A 19,545-nucleotide genomic window follows, 5' to 3' on the forward strand; every position below is an offset into this window, starting at 1 on the left:
GAATACCATAGCGGAGTAAATTAAGGTGCTTTCTTGCAAATCCTTTTTGATAAACATGGTATCAGCAGGGAAAATATGTCAAGGACGCAAGACAGAAGGTTTTAAAGAGTCCACCATATGTCCTACTTGTAAAGTACTTACAATCAGAGCGTGCTCTCGACCCATGGTGATGACTGTCTGGTTGATGACCCGTAGCAGAGATACTACAATGTCTTGGATATGTTGGAAGGTGTCCCCCTGATAGCAAGTCAGAGTATAGGTGTATGGTGGAGGGGAAAGAGAAGCACAGAGAGAGGGATATGGAGAAAAACACAGAGATACACAGGAGATTGTTAGATTTTCTCAGATCAAAAGAAAAAAAATAGATACACAGACAGATGCAGAGCAGCTCCTGCCCTTTTCAAACATTATTCACTCAGGCATAACTTTAGTACTACTTGTGGGGATACCCCAGAACTTCTTCTCTTTACAAAACTTAAGATTACTTGAGCATTTTATCTGTGTAGGTGTTCTGCCCTTGAATTAACTATGCTGAGCGTGAAAACAGCCAGAATTGCAGAGTACAAATCATGGCTATGGTTCTGAATGCACGGTGGACCAAACACTTGAAGAAAGAGAAAAAATGTTTTCTGAATATAAAAGTTTAAAGTCTTTTAACTTTTCTGAAATGCCTCACCAGGACATTTACTTAATCATCCTCAGTGTAGATGAATGAACTGCAAAAGGATTTTTGACACGTGAATGTAGACTTTTTCAGTGCAGACCTACTTTCCTATTCCTATATTTCCATTCCCTTTGAAGCCACTCCCCTGCCATGTTTCTTTTTCTTTTATCCTTCCAGAATTAAACAAAGGGGATAAAATGTTTTTAAGAGTTGATCTCTGTGCCCAGACCTGTTCAGGTCAGATGCCTGTTTAAACCTTAGAGAAAGTCTGCAGGTTTAAAGAACAAAAAGCTCAAAGCCTAAATATTAAACTGACTCGATTCAAAGTGTCACAGTAATGTCAGCTCTCCTTTAATTGGTCTTGTTCCTATTTTATTCAGTGGACTAACTGCAGCTGGACTTGCAGGGTCATTTCTGACCTTGAAAAATAATATTACTTAACTTAAACACAGCCTTACATCTATACATCTATACATATTATCATAAAAGCACTTCAGATAGCACAAATTATTCAACTCTCAGTGTACATTTTACTTTATATACACTTCATGAAATATATACATTCTGGAGGGTGATTTTTAATGATGAGTGCAAAAAAAAATGAAGTAGCAAAAACTGCAGTGCAACTCGAGGCTTTCTCTAGACTCCCAGTCAAACTTTGCAGCATTAAAAAGAATATTTACAGCCTGAAAAAAACATAAAAAAATCAGTTTGGGCCTCTATGGATATTTCCTCCTTTACACCAACTCTGAGTGGGGTCATTTTTTAAAAACTCATCCACCTGGATAATTGAGTTAGGGGCGCGGTTGTGTTGATTGACAGACGTTCTTGACACAAGCAGCTGGAGTCGAATGACATTTGCTAAGTCTCATTCACTAGTTCACGTGTGTGTGTGTGTGTGCGCGCGCGCGCGCACACACACACGCGCGCGCGCACACAATAATATTTTTGAGTGTCTTACTGTAGAAAAGTAGATGGACCTTCAGATATGTGATCTATCGTGTGTGTGTGTGTGTGTGTGTGTGTGTGTGTGTGTGTGTGTGCATGCGTGTATAGCTTGCTGTACTTTCCAGATTCTCCCATAAGCTTGCTTATGGGAGAGTGAAACTATGCCCATCTATTACTGTGTACAGAAAAAAAACCTTCAGACTGCAAGTTAAGAGAAATGCATACCAAACAGGAAAAAGGCATCTCTTGAAAGCATATATGTATATGTAAAATATCTAATCTCATTATGGATCCAGTGCATGTGCACAGGGAAAAAAGAAAAACAGGGACACACACAAGCACACTCTGCCACAGTAAAGGCGGTCAATGGACGCTGACTCAGACTTGCCTGGGGGTAGTAACTCACCAATGAAGCATCGGCTACATTCAGACACACCTTAGTACTAATACTGCAGGGTGCATCTGTGTGTGTGTGTGTGTTTTTAAGCCCTTGTTAGTCCCAGTGTGTGTGTCAGTTTGTTTGTGTACGTGTGTGTTTATTTTGTGTGTATATTCCTGTATGAGGCGTTCAGCAATGCATGAAAAGAAGAGGGAGGGTACAAAAATAACAGAGGAAGGTAAAAAAATTAAACAAGTCAGCTTCAAAGTTTTATCAGTGCAGCTGTGTGCATGTGCAATGGCCTGATGGCAGCAGGGTCTGATGAGAATCAGGTAGATATGATTGTATCACATGAAATGCGCTGACTCACAGCCAGAGGACATAGACAAAATAAACAACTGTCTAAATGTGTGTATGTCATCTTGCATACTATTTCCATCTACCTCACACACACTCATATAGTAAAACTGAGGCACAGCTGTGGATCCTAAATAAGCTTAAATCTTTTTAGCTCACTGTAGGTATTTTGGTCCCCTGGAAAGGGTTTCTCAGAACAGGAAGCTGAAAGATGAGAGTCACAAATGCTCCTTTCTTCTTCTGAAGTTTCATTTCTGTTTATCTCCAACTGTAGCCAGCTGGTTTATCTTCTCCCCGAGCAACTAGATATAAACTGAAAACACTGATTTGCCGTTATAGAACAGAAAAAAGCAACATTATCATATACAAAAGTTACTTGTGAATACATTCAATGCAAACTCTTCCAGAGATATGAGCATATGTCTATAGTGACATCTTCTCTTCTATCTCCACTCCTCAACCTGTATTTCTCCCCCTCTCTTTGGTTCGAAGACATCTGTTGTGTGACAATTTAATCAGGTACCACCCAGAGCGAGGAAGACAGAAGGGTGAAAAACAAAGGAGACAAGGAGCAGAAAAGTAGAGAGGAGGCAAAACTCATCTCCTATCACCTCTTCCTCCTCTACTTCTGTTGTTTTTCTTAGATCTTGCACCTGTTTTCTGTCTCCCATGACTATTTTTTCATTGTAAAACACAGTTGACACATTATCTATGAAATCACTGTGTGTTTAGTTGTTAATCCTCTGTTTTCATATTGTTTGTTCAGCCTCTCTGCATGCCCATAAACAGTGCTCAGCCTCAAACAATAACGTCATTCTATAGCAAACTTTTTTGTCCTTGTGTAGTTTGATGGAAAAACGCTATGAGGCTGTGCGTCACTGGTTTTGTGATCCAGACAAGACCGAATTTCAACTTGTGATGTCCTTTCAACACTCTGTCACCACCTGCATTTGTTTTCATATCTCAACCACCGCAAATTCATCTCATCAAATTCACTCCACTCCACTTCATTCATTAACTTGCTCTCTTCTCTCACTATCTGTCTTCCACTGGCACATGCTTCATTAGCTCATCCAAATAAATAGAGCCAAAAAAGGCATACCTTCACTTCAAAGACTCGGCATGCTGTCAACAACTTGCAGAAGCAATTAAAAAGCCTTGAGCTAGATGCTGGTGATCTATTTGTTTTACATTTATGTATGTGTGTGTGCGTCTGCGTGTTTATACAGTATTAAGTGTTAAACTAAAGAGCTAACTGCATTTTGTTTCAACATACAAACATGCAGCAACACGTGCGAACCAAAATCAAATAAATTCTAATTGGTCAAGGCTAGGGATGGGTATCGGTGTCCGGTGCCATGATGGCACCGATTCTGACATAAACGGTAGTAACCAGACCGAAAAGCAGCGCACATTTCGGTGCTTTATTTCGGTGCTTTTTTTTCCTGAGCTGTGATACACTTCTAGCCAATCATTTTACGTTTCCGAGGATAGTAGGCGGGGCTAGGTACGTACGTTCTTTTATGCAGAGCTACAGATTAAAAATGCCCAAAGTGAAGCGGTCAACAGTCTGGCTGTACTTCACAGCAAAAGATGCAAACTCAGCAGCCTGCAACAAGTGCTTTAAGCTGATACTGTCAAAGGAGGTAACACCTCGAATCCGATGAAACACCTGGCGACGCAGAGCGTTTTTTTTTTCAAAAACCAAGAAATGCGCTGTATTTGATAGCTTGCTGCGAGACCTCACACCGAGCGCATCTACTGCGGTGTGGTGCCTGTTATCGGACCCGGAGTTAGCAACATACCCAAAAACACGAAGAGGAGAGTCCTGCCTCCTAGCCCTGCCAGTGTAGCAGAAATGATGATGGATGATGATGGCAGCAGCAGCCGTTCTTCTCTGCGTGAGTAGCTTAATGTTGTTCGTGTAATTTACGTTGAGTAGGCTAACCACGTTATTACATTAATGCATGTAAGGTGAACTAGCAAACATCATCATAGCTACATGCGGCTGTCTTCTTGTTTGATGGCAGATACTCCCTTCACCCTGGCCAAAAAGGCTAAAATGACCAAAGAAAAAGAGGGAAACAGCTGAACATGAGAGGTTTTTGGACAAAGTTTGTGTTTTTTCCATTGTTTAAGCACTGCTTCCAGCCAAGAGTGATACCATATATGCCCCATAGCTGCAGAAAAGGCTAACATTGTTATCTTTTTACAAAAAACAGCTGAACATGAGAGGTTTTTGGACCAATTTTGTGTTCTCCATTCTTTAAGCACCGGTTTGAGCACCGTTTAAGCACCGGCACCGTTTCAAAAGTACCGATTTGGCACCGGTATCGGATAAAACCTAAACGATACCCATCCCTAGTCAAGGCTAGCTTCATTACATGAGAGGATGGCTGGAGACAAAACAGCTTATGGTTTTTCTGTAGATTCAACTGGGATGAAACAGAGCTCCAGGCTAGTTTCAATTTATCCAATTAGCGAGGAGATCCAGTAAAAAGAGACAAAGGAAATTTCATCTAATCTGTGGACTGGATCATTTTTACACTCACATTTCTGCAAAGATGATGGAGGTAAGATAGACGAATTTTCCGACAAAATGATACCCCGTAGGTTCAGTGTCTCATCAGATTCTGCTGAACTGTCTGCTTGGCCTAAAACAATCTTTACTATAAATGAAGATTGTACATTTCTGCCTGACCTTTCACCATTCGATATATGTTTATTGTCTCTACATAAACTCTGGAGTTATTGATGGTTCCAAAGATTAGGTCAAGTCACTTGAGTGAAATTAGGATCTGATTTTTGTTTCCCACTGACATTTGATTGTATCTGTGGGAAACTGGGACTGCTGTTATGAAGGGTAATTATTGCTACAGCATATTTGCTACAATTACACAGAAATCATCAAAATGAAAGAAACAAGAAAACAGGGAAGCGAGTGGCAATGTAGAGAGATTGGACAGAAAAAGCTCTGTAATGGCTTGTGGCTGTGGGACTTGGCTGTATACGAAGTCACACAGAACAACAAGTGTGGGAAAAGACCAGCTGCATAAAGATTAAATTAACTGTACCCTTAATCCTCTCCACAAATGAGAGATGAGATCAGTGTTTTATATAAATGGTTGCGTTGTGTCTCACCACATTGTTCCTGCTGAGGACTTCGAGGATGTTGTTGAGGAGCTCCAAACTGTTTTTCCTCTCATCGTGTGGGCCGTCAGCCATTGTGACCAGTGCCCCACTCAGCTCCCGCAACATCAGGGGTAACAACACATCACGGCATTCTGTAGGAACAAAAGGCAAAGAGTATAAGTAAGAGCACAACACTAAACACGGTGGCCAAAGACAGATAGTTTAAAGCAACAGAAAACATAAAGGAAAATCAGCATAATGCAGGATATGGCAGGAAGATTGTTAAAAATTTAGTCCTTTGGAGTTTTAAACTGTTTACATTTATATATATCAAAAGACAGACCATAAAAATTTACTTCAGTGTTATTCCTCTCTGAAAAACCAATCAAACACCTGTGGAGACTGCTGCAGCCACACAGCAATGAGTAATGATGCCACTGGACCATGGAGAAGAAATTCAAACCTCACCCCAGACTGAACAGTGGAGTGATATCAATCAAGTGTCGATTTACAGTTCAGTGCACTGCTTTGTTAGATACAGTCAACACATCAATCACCGAACTATTATTTTCTCTTTCCCATTTTTCTGACGAATCCAAATCTTTGATTCCAAATACAATGGAATGAATTAAACACATTAAATTTACCAACATTTGAGCAGCAAGAGCATTAAAAACAGTCACTAGTCTTATAACAGTATGCACTCACATCTGTGCCTAATCATACATCTCTCGCAGCTCTTCTCTGGCAGTTGTTCAAAGTCATTTTGGGATTTATAGGGAACTACAAAAGTAGCAATGTATTGCAGTAGAAAGTGAAGCAAAAAGAAATGTGAATAAATAAAACAAGTTTTTACTACACTTAACAAAGCAGTAAACAACACATTTTCTTGAAATCTATTAGTCTAAGATTATTCAAGGATGCAATTTGTCAGTAAACTTGGTGGGTAGTTGTCCTGCTAGAAAATACAAATTTTCTGCCTTTTGATGTTTTAATGGTGAGGCCGAAGGCAGGACCAAGAATGCTGTAACAGATAAATACAAGTACTGACTATTAAAGGATCAAACCAGTTATTTCCCATGAGCAACCAGCCACATTTTTCTATCAGGATTACACAGAAACTAAAAGATCAACTTTCTTGAAACCTGACAGAAAGAAAGAAGAAAGGCCAAAGTGTGAAGACATGAAATTCTACTGTGGATTTGGACCATGTTCTTTACAGACTTCACAGCCTGTTTTAGACTAATAGAAGACAGACTTTAAAATGTCATTCCAGCTTTTCAATGAATTTGCAAAGATTTTACTGAATTAAATAGTAAGGTGATTCACCTTAAAATTCATTGCTATGCCTCGGAAAACTTGCTTTTACTACACACAGGTATGCAGATAAGAACCTTGTATGGAAATATATGGTCGACATTCAACTTCTTTTAAGTTCTCAGAGCTGCTATTGTGGAGTGCCTAGAGACCAACTGTAGCATTAAGCCTTTGTATTGTCAAGGGTGAAGCAACAGGAAAATGAACTTAATTTGGGATTTTCTCACTGTGAGCCAATGTTGCTGAACCTTGGCATTTAGTACCTAAATGAAGAAGTTCTGTAGCCTGAGCCTGACTTCACCATATGAATGACAGACCTAAAATTATTTAGAGGTCATGAGGCAAGTTTACCTGAATTAATTTGAAAAAGCAAAAAAAAAAACAACCCAACTTTTATTATGCAAAAGCTATGAGGAGGAAGTAATGAGTCTCAAGTTCCTAAGTTGAATTTGATAGTGTACCAAAGTGAACTAAAACCAATGATCCCTTCACAGGTATGAAAAAAGAACCATTTCCATTAATAATGAAATCCATCCATCCATTTTATTAACTGCTTATTCTGCATAGGGTCACGAGGGGGGCTGATCCTATCTCAGCTGACAAAGGGCAAAAAGCAATAGTTAAGGTGATAATGAAATGCCTGTCCATAATAGAAGCTGGACCCACACAGGTCATCAGCAGAAATGTCTGGAAAGGTTCCTCTAAGGAAGGCATCCTTCAGGAATTCACCTCTAATACTTTTTGAAGCCAGTAAAAGTTAGGCAAACCACCTTGTAGTCAGAGTTAAATAAATGTTTAACCATTAATTGCCGGTATTTAAGAAAACTGCCACCCTACTGGAATCTAACATTAACTGATCCTATCTATTTTTCTGCTTAAATACTTTGACCTCACCCTTTCTTGTCTTTTCTGCATCCATCCTTTTGCCCCCCCCCCCCCCCCCCCACCACCTCCACTCCATCCCTCTCTTTGTAGCTGCAGGTAGACAGAGCCCATTAAAAGCTCATTTGGGCTGATGCTCGTTAGTTCCATTAATAACTGAGCTAAGCCTTATAGGCCTGCTGAGTGGATCCTCATCCCAACACTCACTTTATCACACAAACATGAAGAGAGGAAGGGGAATCAAAAAGGGAAAATGCATGCGTCACCGAATGCCCTCAATGACTCAAAGATGGAGGGAGGAGACTCCAGCCAAGAGTATTGTTGCTGTGCATCACTATATTCGAATGTGCCAAGACATTTAATATTTAAATCAGTGAATATGTAAAAATATCTGAACAAATAGATTTAATTTTTGAATCTGAAAGGAGATCTGCAGCTGTGTAAAGCATTTAATGAATAAATGAATAACATTTGCACAAATAATTTCCAGTTTGTGAGTGCATTAAGACAATCTGCATATAGGTTTGGAGATGCAGAGCAGAGTTTTGCAGTTACAAATCAGTCTGTTTGTGGCTAAAAGAAAAAGAAAAGAAAAAGCTTGTGTCACAAAAAATGAAACAGGATGGCCTAACGGCTTGTGTTGGCTTTTAGAAAGGTGGAGGATGGTGGTTTAGATTCTGTGAGCATTGCATTTTAGCAACCCTGCTAAATCTGTTTAATCCATCAAAGCAGAAACTCATCATCTTTGTCCTTTCAGACAGCGAAAACAATGAGTTGTGTTTTATAGCAGAAAGGTTGTGTGATCTGGCTTGGGAATTAATCCATCTGCCTTCTGGCTTGGATCTAACATTAAACCAGTGGACCTGTGCACTTTACTCCCTGGTGAAATAACCCCAAAGCCACCTGCTGCTTTATTGATCTAACAAATGAACCCAGTTGATATTTTGGGTGAAACATGTTCTCAGGAGAGAACGTGAAATGGCGAGAAGATGAGGTGGGAGGCGTTCATAGAGTAACCTGTGTTGCATTACTTTGACATGTCCCATTATGGAAACACAACCAACACAGCAAGTTTTGAGGCGTAAGCCAACCCTGACCCAGTGCTGTGAAGGACAAAGGAAGTGACTAACTCGACTTAGAGCACACTGAGTAGTTTTGTATAGTATGCTGGCTTTTTATTTGTACATTATATATTTTTGTTAATTTTTCTAATACATCTGTAATTTATTCTGTTCTAAATAATTAATTAACCTGGCCCTTGTGCTGCAGTAATTTACCCAGAATTTGAGCAGTGTGTAACTAATAAAGTCTATCTCTGTTTAAATAACGTACTTGTAGCTAAAAAAAGATGGTGCAGTGATTAATACTGTCACACAGGAGAAAGGTTCTGGGTTCAAATCTTGGAGTTTGCATGCTCTCCCTGTGGTTGCCTGGGGTTTGTCTGGGTTGTCTGGTTTCCTCTCAAAGTCCAAAGACATGCAATGCATGCTCGGTTAACTGTTGAATCCAAGTTAACAGTCTTGGATGTAATGTGATGTGATGTAGAGAAAGTGGTAAGTGTTGTTTTTAGTGTAGAGTGCTTGGATTGCATCTATTATTATGTTGTTGTGTTTTGGCGCTATATAAATAAAAATGAATTGTATTGAATTGAACTGAATTGAATTGAACTGAGTGGCCAATAATAACATAAAAGCACTGCACAGTCCATTTTCAGTGTAGTTTAAAGCAAATACAAAAGCTGGAAAAAAGGAGAAGAAAAAAAGGAGTAAAAGTCAGGCTGAAAAGCTTCAAAAATGTGAAAAAGTTAGACTGAAAATCACTATTCTTAAGTTCAGTTCAGTCTATAACTACTACTACTACTAAGCACTTGTGAACGTCTTAAGTTCTGTATATAACACTTTATATTCAGCCAAGTATTTTAAAATTTACCCCCAGCTGAAAAGAAATATAGCCTTTTGAAATAAGATGGTTCTTTTTGATACACCCTGAACAAAATCTGCAAAACCTATGCTGAGCTCGTGTATGTAGAGCCATTTCAGTCAGCAGCTATGTCCCATCTTAAAATTCATAAAACTGATAAATAAGAGTACCATAATAGCTTGCTCTTCTGTGACATCCTTTGATAGATCTGTGAGTGACAATTGTCTGTTTTTATTTTACTTTCTTTTCAAATCACGTATAGAACTTTTTAATGCAAGCATATAAATGAAGTACACGCTGCCTTAGTTATGGTCCTTCAGACTGTGTGCCTGATAGTCTTCAATCACCGATGCAGAGCAGTGCCTTTAACTTTGCAGGTATTTCTTTTTTACCTTGCTTGGCCTGGAATAACATCAGGAATGTTAATATCTGCTGCCTCTGTCTGAACAGCAGCTCTCTCAGAGACTTCTTTGAACTACATTTTGGTCCTCGGGGCCTCCAGTCTTGTAAGAACATCAGTGACCATGGGGTGCAGCTCCAGGTCTAGGCCATTCTTTAACAGGGCATTTAAAATAATGGCTATTTACTGTTAAAAAAAAAACACTTTGTCTAGGTTTCTGACCTAACACTCTGACCCTGAAGGAAAACGTTTGTCTTCATACCTACAAAACCTTCCTTTTATGCTAATGAGGCTCAGATTGGTGGTACAATCAAGGTTCAGGTTCAAGGTTCTTTATTTGTCACATGCATAGTTATACAAGTATAACACACAGTGAAATGTAGCCTGACACGCTCCTCGACATGTGCAAAAATGGGGGGGTAGAGGAAGAACATTATATATATATATAATAGTATATACATTGGGTGAATGTGCAGTAGTAGCAGCAAGCAGGTGAGTTCTGTACTTTAATATGAATAGACATCTGACTATTTTACAGAATAGACATCCATCCATCCATCCATCCATCTTCATCCGCTTTGTCCGGGGCCGGGTCGCGGGGGCAGCAGCCTAAGCAAAGAGGCCCAGACCTCCCTCTCCCCAGCCACCTCCTCCAGCTTATCCGGGGGAATACCAAGGCGTTCCCAGGCCAGCCGAGAGATATAATCTCTCCAGCGTGTCCTGGGTCTGCCCCGGGGCCTCCTCCCGGTGGGACATGCCTGGAACACCTCACCCAGGAGGCGCCCAGGGGGCATCCTTGTCAGATGCCCGAACCACCTCAGCTGGCTCCTTTCGATGTGGAGCAGCAGCTGCTCTACTCTGAGCCCCTCCCGGATGGCCGAACTTCTCACCCTATCTCTAAGGGAGAGGCCAGCCACCCTTCGGAGGAAGCTCATTTCTGCCGCTTGTATCCGCGATCTCGTTCTTTCGGTCACTACCCACAGCTCGTGGCCATAGGTGAGGGTAGGGACGTAGATCGACCGGTAAATTGAGAGCTTCGCTTTTACACTCAGCTCCCTCTTCACCACGACGGACCGGTGCAGCGTCCGCATTACTGCAGCTGCAGCCCCAATCCGTCTGTCGATCTCCGGCTCCCTTCTCCCATCACTCGCGAACAAGACCCCGAGATACTTGAACTCCTCCACTTGGGGCAGGAACTCATCCCCGACCCGGAGTGGGCACTCCACCCTTTTCCGGCTGAGAACCATGGCCTCAGATTTGGAGGTGCTGATCCTCATTCCCGCTGCTTCACACTCGGCTGCGAACCGTTCCAGTGCGAGCTGGAGGCCCTCACTCGATGAAGCCAACAGAACCACATCATCTGCAAAGATCAGAGATGAGATTCTGAGGCCACCAAAGCGAAAGCCCTCCGCCACTTGGCTGCGCCTAGAAATCCTGTCCATAAAAATTATGAACAGAACCGGAGACAAAGGGCAGCCCTGGCGGAGCCCATCACCCACCAGGAACGAGTCCGACTTATTGCCGGCAATGCGAACCAAGCTCTTGCAACGGTTGTATAGGGATCGAATGGCCCGTAGCAATGGGCCAGACACCCCATACTCCCGCAACTCCTCCCACAGGACACCCCGAGGGACACGGTCGAATGCCTTCTCCAAGTCCACAAAACACATGTAGACTGGTTGGGCAAACTCCCATGAACCCTCAAGTATCCTGGAGAGGATAAAGAGCTGGTCCAGTGTTCCGCGACCAGGACGAAAACCGCATTGTTCCTCCTGTATCCGAGGTTCGACTAACGGACGAACTCTCCTTTCCAGCACCCTGGCATAGACTTTCCCAGGGAGGCTGAGGAGTGTGATCCCCCTGTAGTTGGAACACACCCTCCGGTCCCCTTTCTTAAAGATGGGGACCACCACCCCGGTCTGCCAATCCACAGGTACTGCCCCTGATCTCCACGCAACATTGCAGAGGCGTGTCAACCAGGACAGCCCTACAACGTCCAGAGCCTTCAGGAACTCGGGGCGGACCTCATCAACACCAGGGGCTCTGCCACCAAGGAGTTGTTTAACTGCCTCAGTGACCTCGCCCCCGGAAATTGGCGGGTCATTCCCCTCATCCCCAGACTCTGCTTCCTCCTCGGAAGACGTGTCAGTGGGATTAAGGAGGTCCTCGAAGTATTCCTTCCACCGCCTGACAATTTTCTCAGTCGACGTCAGCAGCGCTCCGCCAGCACTATACACAGTGCAGGTAGAGCACCGCTTTCCCCTCCTGAGACGTCTGACGGTTTGCCAGAATCTCTTCGAGGCAGTCCGAAAGTCTTTTTCCATGGCCTCTCCGAACTCCTCCCACACCCGAGTTTTTGCTTCAGCCACTGCCCGAGCCGCATTCCGCTTGGCCTGTCGATACCTGTCGGCTGCCTCCGGAGTCCCACAGGCTAACCAAGCCCGATAGGACTCCTTCTTCAGCCTGGTGGCTCCCTTCACCTCTGGTGTCCACCATTTGGTTCGGGGATTACCACCACGGCAGGCACCAACCACCTTGCGGCCGCAGCTCAATGCAGCAGCTTCGGCAATGGAGACGCTGAACATGGTCCATTCGGACTCAATGTCCCCAGTCTCCCTCGGAATGCTGTTGAAGTTCTGCCGCAGGTGTGCGTTGAAGATCTCGCGGACTGGGGCCTCTGCTAGACGTTCCCAGCACACCCTCACTACGCGTTTAGGTGCACCAGGTCTGTCCAGCGTCTTCCCCCGCCACCTGATCCAACTCACCACCAGGTGGTGATCAGTTGACAGCTCAGCCCCTCTCTTTACCTGAGTGTCCAGAACATATGGTCGCAGATCTGCTGATACGATTACAAAATCGATCATCGACCTACGGCCTAGAGCGTCCTGGTGCCACGTGCACTTATGGACACTCTTATGTTCGAACAGGGTGTTCGTTATGGCCAAACTGTGATTAGCACAGAAGTCCAATAACAGAGCACCGCTCGGGTTCAGATCAGGGAGGCCGTTCCTCCCAATCACGCCCCTCCAGGTCTCGCTGTCGTTACCCACGTGAGCATTGAAGTCTCCCAGCAGGACAACAGAGTCTCCAGGTGGAGCACCCTCCAGCACCCCCCCCCCCAGGGACTCTAAGAAGGCTGGGTACTCTGAACTGCCACTCGGCGCATAAGCGCAGATGACAGTCAGGACCCGTTCCCCGACCCTAAGGCGCAGGGAACAAACCCTCTCGTCCACCGGGAAAAACCCCAACGTACCGGCAGCAAGCCGAGGGGATATTAGGATACCCACCCCAGCCCGCCGCCTCTCACCAGGGGCAACTCCAGACTGAGACAGAGTCCAGCCCCTCTCCAGGAGACTGGTTCCAGAGCCCAAGCCATGTGTAGAGGTGAGCCCGACTATATCTAGCCGGTACCTCTCAACCTCACGCACTAACTCAGGCTCCTTCCCCACCAGAGAGGTGACATTCCATGTCCCTATTGCCAGTCTTGGCAGCCGGGGGTCAGTCCTCCAGGGCCTCCGCTCCTGGCCGCCACCCGGCACACAATGCACCCGACCCCTATGGCGCCTCCTGCGGGTGGTGGGCCTGCGGGAGGATGGGCTCATGTCTCCTCTTCGGGCTGTGCCCGGCCGGGCCCCATGGACTAAGGCCCGGCCACCAGACGCTCGCCCTCGGGCACCCTCCCCGGGCCTGGCTCCAGGGCGGGGCCCCGGTAACCCTATCCCGGGCAGGGTAAACTGTTCCCTCGGTGTCCTTTTCATAAGGGTCTTATGAATCGCTCTTTGTCTGGTCCCTCACCCAGGGCCAATTTGCCATGGGAGACCCTACCAGGGGGCAAAAGCCTAGACAATATAAACATATTTAAAATTAAAGGAATTTGGAATGTACATTGTGCCTTGGTTTAGAGTGTCTGGAAGAGTCCTGTCTCAGTCAATCAAATATCATGGAACATTCCTGTCTTTCTTCTAAGTTTTATTTAAGCTACCTGATATTTTTAGTGGATAAAGTTTCTTGGCAAAAAAAACCCCCAAAGGCCTCAAGAGTCTATGACTACGACTATCTTCTATTATCATTGGTCTTAGAGTACTTTTCTACCATAATACAGTTTCTAATGCAAAGTGTCTTAATTCAGTTTATTCCACTTCCACTTCTGTAGCTCTGTCACTACTGTTTGTAATCAATTAATTATAAACCAATCATCCAGTCTGTCTCGTTGCCAGCTCTGTATTTCATTTAATCAATAGAAATACAGTACTGTGCAATTCTGAGCCTTTAGGGACTGTAAGTACATCTTTACATCTTTGTAGCTATCACAATGCGTTTAACTGCTCCCAAATCCATTTTGCTGCATGACAACAACTCTAAACATATTGCCGAAGCTGATGGGAACTGTCCTCAAACACAAGAAGGACAATGAGTTCCGTAATAGATGCTATGCCTTATCTCAGCAACATGTAGTCAGTCTTGGATTACGCAATACAAAAGCATATAAGACAACCCAAACCCACAGACCAACAGCGGTGGGTTTTCTTGAAACAAACTACTTGCTACCTAAAAAAACTGTGTCCATCTGGTGGAAGTAAATAAAAAAATGTTAGGAATGAGGAAGAAAAGGCAAAAGAGAAAGAGAGAGAAAAAAAACGTTGATTTCGTACTGAATCAGCGAGACTACAATGACTAAAACTAACATTGGTAAATGCAACAATGCTTGCACTTTAAAAACACACCTGTTATTTTACATTCAAGTGTCCTGTATGATTTAGTCGCATGTTGTAGCCTACACTCCAACAACGTAATAAATCAATTCAGCCATGCTGTGAAAGAGAACTTTGCCAACAGGCACTGACAAACAAATGGAAATCAGGGTCTTGCGGCAAACACGGAGATGAATTTTAACTTTTTTCTAGCTTATTCATTCCTGTTTCCTGTATGATTTAGTTGCATGTTGCAAGTTGTAGCCTACAGTGCAACAATGCAATAAATCAGTTCTACCATGCTGTGGACGAGAGTCTCGCCAGCAGACACTGAAAAACAAATGGAAATCAAGGTCTTGCAGCAAACATTGACATGAATTTTAACCTTTTTCTAGCCATCACACAAACCCATACACACAGGTGCTGCAGCACGACACGCAACATATTCCAAGCACACACCAGCACAGCTTCAAGTACTCATCTATATTCAATTCAAAATTTCTATTTATTCTAGCTGTAATCTCAGACTTTGATTATTTAATACCAATGGATGCCTGTGTGCCCAAGTGTGAATTGTCCTTTATATGTATGGTTTGGTCCTTCACCACTATTTGATGTGTACGCGCTTGAATGTCTTTGTGCCTGTGTAAAAGGGTGGTTATGTGTTCGCATTACCAAGTTCGTGAGAGCATACAAGCACCCATGCTGGCATGCCACCACACGGAAAGCAGCTTTGATGGCTCAGCAGCCAGCTCATCCTTTCTCTTTTCCATTTTTCTCATTTGACAGTCAAACACAATAAACGATCGCACATGATAATGAGATGCCGTATAAGTTTCCAAGAGGCATGTAAATCCGAGTTTCCCTTCTCCTACTCTCGATCCTCTTTTTCTTTCCTCCTCTGGTTGTTGTACTGTGCTTGCAGGAAGATAGAGCGATAGAAACGACGATAATGAGGTTTGGGGGCCCAACGACAAGTAAATCTTGCGAGCTGATAGGGGGCTGGGACGCGGCCAACTGTCTTCTCGCTTGGTGATGACTAAATGTCTCTCTCGTGTCACTATGGGTGTTTCCTCTCATCCACTCTCCCTCCATCCTTCATTTGTATTCCACCCCCCTTCATCACTTTTCTTCTACTCCGTCTTTAAACCCCATTTCGAATTTACAGCTGTACATTTCCGTTGAGCGTATTTATGCTGTGCCTGTCTGTCCACACTTCCCTGTTTTTAATTACTGCCTCAATACACTGCGTTAGTAAAATATATTTGACGTGCATGATTTAAAAAAGCTTTAAAAAAAATCTATCTCAAAATGGTTTAGTAGGACAGAATAAAAAAAAAGAGGTGCTTAAGATTGCCTTGACTGTGTGAATGAGTGCTCTCCCAAAATTACAGGCCAATACGTTACAGATGATAAAGCACACTAGTGAGTGATGGTGATACACAGTGGTGAAGATGCCTGCAACTACAATTTTTTACTGTGATTTCTGCTATGAGGTTGATATAAATCACCCCAGAAAAAGTGCACAATCTCTCAGTAAAAGGGGTTTTCTTGAATATAATGACTATTCTTCAGGGTTTTCTCCAATTATACAGAACATATACACATAAAGATATCCCACTATAGCAAAAAAGCCTTATTACACCAAGTATATGTTGGTATTTGCTGATTTGTCCAAAACGAAATGGGCATTTTTGTCATGTTTACCTGAAAAACAAAAACTTGCACCAAGTACAAGGATGCCATATACCAGATATTATCATGAGTTAATGCTTTGCGTGCTGTTTTGGGTTGCTGCTTTTATTTATTTATCCCTATATTTCACACAGTCTGTTATTTTTCTCGTTCTTTCCACCTGTCTTAGTCACCCTCTATGAGTCACAGACTAATTGCCACCACTCAACTCTGCCTTCCTCCCCTGTTCCATGTTCGATGTGACTATAAAATTGACTGACCAATTACTCTCTTGGTAGCATTAGTTGCTACACCATTTTGATCAATTTAACCAAAACAGATCAATGTAGATGAAAGCCTTGTGGTCAACCACCTCACTGCTTTGACTGATGGGCAGATTTATTCCCAGTGCCCTCTAATCAGAGAGTAATACATCACAAAGCTGCTGGCTCGAGCTAAGCCTATATCTGATCTTGGTTTTTAAATCCTGCTTTGTATTTGTTCAGATTATATTATAGTTTATCCAATTTACTCAAACGTTGCAATTCTTTGTCATGGTATCTTCAATGGCATCCACTTCTGCAGTTATCACTGATGCTATACAATAGCCCACAACTTCAATAGGGATCATTCAGTCTTAAATACTCCCAGAAACCTTCGAAATTTGGAAGGTTAGCAGTAAAGTGGAAACCCAATGATTTACAATACAATACTGCTCTGTCAGGTTCTCATCTGTAGTTAACAGTAACGCATGCTCACACAATGAATTATTAGTGTTCACAGAGTGTGTCCCTCTCCTGCCCTTGTATGCATTCAGTTTCCACTGAGATTATCCCACAGAAATAAGCATCAGAATATAAATGAGGCAGAGGGAGCCCTTGAGACAGAGGCATTTCCCAAAATGATTGAACTCCTTTCATTTTGCTCCATTAAATGTCATCCATCCCTTTTTTCCATGTCTCTCATTCACAAATTACCAACCGACAGCAGCTACCTCTTTCTCTGTCATTAACCTTTTGAACCATCGACCCAAGGCTCTACAATGACCACAGCTATTCTGGGTCAGCGTGTATAACAAAAATGGCTTGGCAGATGGCTCCTGCTCTCAAAAAGCCCAACACACATATTTATCCACACGCAGGCCACTCCTTCAGTTTACAAATCCAGTTTACATTGCTAATTCTCTACAGGCTTGACTGTCAGTCTTCGCTGGTTGGTTGCGGGCATTATCGCATTGCATTTAAAGTAAGCCGTGACACGAGACTTAATGTGATGTAGCAAAAGCTAATTTAACGTAACGCAGCATAAAATAATGCATTAGAGCATGATACAGGAGAAGAGAAGAGAACAGAAGAGAAGAGAAGAGAAATGCTGCAAACAAACACTTCATCTCATAAGAAGCAGAACTGAGAACAGTGCTTAGAGACAGCCTGACGGGACAGCAATATGACTATTATGTTTTTTTAATGTTAGCATGTCTTAATATATCTATGTAACTACAGATAAAGCATATGGAATCATTGGGGATTACTGGACCACCAAGCAAACGGTTTAAAAAAATCAGTGTACTCACACACCTTAAGCTGCTGTAAGCCTGTGAAATTTAAACATTTAAGCTCAAACAGCTGTTTTGATAATGAAAGAAACGCAGCTTTTTCTGGTGCATTCAAACACCGGCTCACTTGCAGGTTAATCCTGTTACGTATATCTTATATAATCTTTTCACTACTGCTTTTAAATAAGACAGAGTTGTAGCCAGATCCTTCTTGGTCCCTTGACAACTTTGTCACTCAAACCTCTCTTAGAAACCAGAAGTATGAAACCACATTCAGCTATAACTGAGGCCTAATGTGACCTGTCCTTAATGCTGATTGACAGAGAGTGTAGGAACAACTGAGATCACTCAGCACTGATTAAACCCTGACGATAATAACTGTACAGTACATCAGTCTTCCATATTCATCAAGCTCTGACATGCATCCGTTAAGTAATCACAGCAGGAGAAATATAGACACGGGTGTGAACATTGCCAACAATACTGTATAATGCATGGCAGTATAATACAAGCAATTTATATAATGAGATTCATGCCATTTGTAGAGATTGATACATTAAAATTAAAGAATGTATCATTTTAGGCACCATAGCACAGACAGCTTTCTGAGTTTTTGCACTATGGGTTATTTTTACACCCAGCTGTAACTGTTCTTCGCAGATGGCCATTACACTCAACTATATGGGCTTAATTTAATCTGTTTAATATATACTACAATATGAATGACATAACTTGTTTCAAGCTGTGCAGACAGAAGATGGAGAAAGCTGGAGAAATGAAGGTTTGGCTGAGAAAAAACGTGAAGGTTAGTGGACGGAATAAAGGACTTTGACCAGCTTTGGGAAATGAGTGGGCAAACAAAATGACAGGCTCATCCCCCTGTCCCTCTGCTCTTTGCTCTCCCTGATCTCTCATTGTTTTTTTTTCCTTTATCAGTGCTGATGCTCTCAATCTGTCACAGCGATTGCCTCATGGCATAATAATTTGACTAAATTGAGCCATAATGCGCCTTGTAAATTTAATTTTGTCTCAAAACCAGATTAACCCATATGACAGGATGCACATGTCTATCTATGCGCGTCTGCCAGCACGGGTATGTGCGCATTGTGCATGTTTGTGTGTGGATACACTATGTGCTTGCCAAGACCCTTAATCCCAGGAGCGTATGCTGAATAAATCAGGAGTATTTCTGAGTGGGAGAAAAAAAATCCCTATCCCTTCAAACACTGCCCATAGATTCAAAGAGTTAAGCACACATGGACAGACAACATCAGCAAGTTGAACACAATCGCACAACTAGATCTAGGACTGGAGAAAAATTAATACATGTGACCATCTGACTGGTCTTCATCATAAATAATGCACTCTGCTGGATGCTTTACTTCTGCATTTAGCAGAATAAGTGCAGAATACAAAAACAGTGCATAAAAGTATTTTAAGTATTTCAGTATGGTAGTTAAAAACTACTAGACTTAGAGCAAAAAGTAATGAAATGTTTGATCAATTGTTTCTCTGTTATAACAATGATTCTTCTACTTGTGTAAAGCTTGTGTTTTTTCCATGAAGTGCTCCCACGTTTGTAAGAAGAATCCATTTGTGGGTTGAACAGCAGAGTAGCGTATGTAG

At 42.6% G+C, this 19,545-nt stretch overlaps 1 protein-coding gene across 1 annotated transcript in view; it reads right to left on the reverse strand.

Annotated features, from left to right (window-relative positions):
- The window catches only part of dock2 (dedicator of cytokinesis 2), a 99,391-nt gene that overhangs the window by 50,538 nt on the left and 29,308 nt on the right, over window positions 1–19,545 (reverse strand). The window contains exons 25-26 of the mRNA XM_004545436.3: window positions 5,490–5,632; window positions 142–237 (exon numbers count right to left, since the gene is read on the reverse strand). Coding sequence (XP_004545493.1) covers window positions 142–237; window positions 5,490–5,632 — 239 coding nt within the window. The remainder of the gene's footprint in view (window positions 1–141; window positions 238–5,489; window positions 5,633–19,545) is intronic.

The sequence above is a fragment of the Maylandia zebra genome, linkage group LG2 (assembly GCF_041146795.1).
Source record: "Maylandia zebra isolate NMK-2024a linkage group LG2, Mzebra_GT3a, whole genome shotgun sequence".
In the NCBI taxonomy this organism is placed as follows: domain Eukaryota; kingdom Metazoa; phylum Chordata; class Actinopteri; order Cichliformes; family Cichlidae; genus Maylandia; species Maylandia zebra.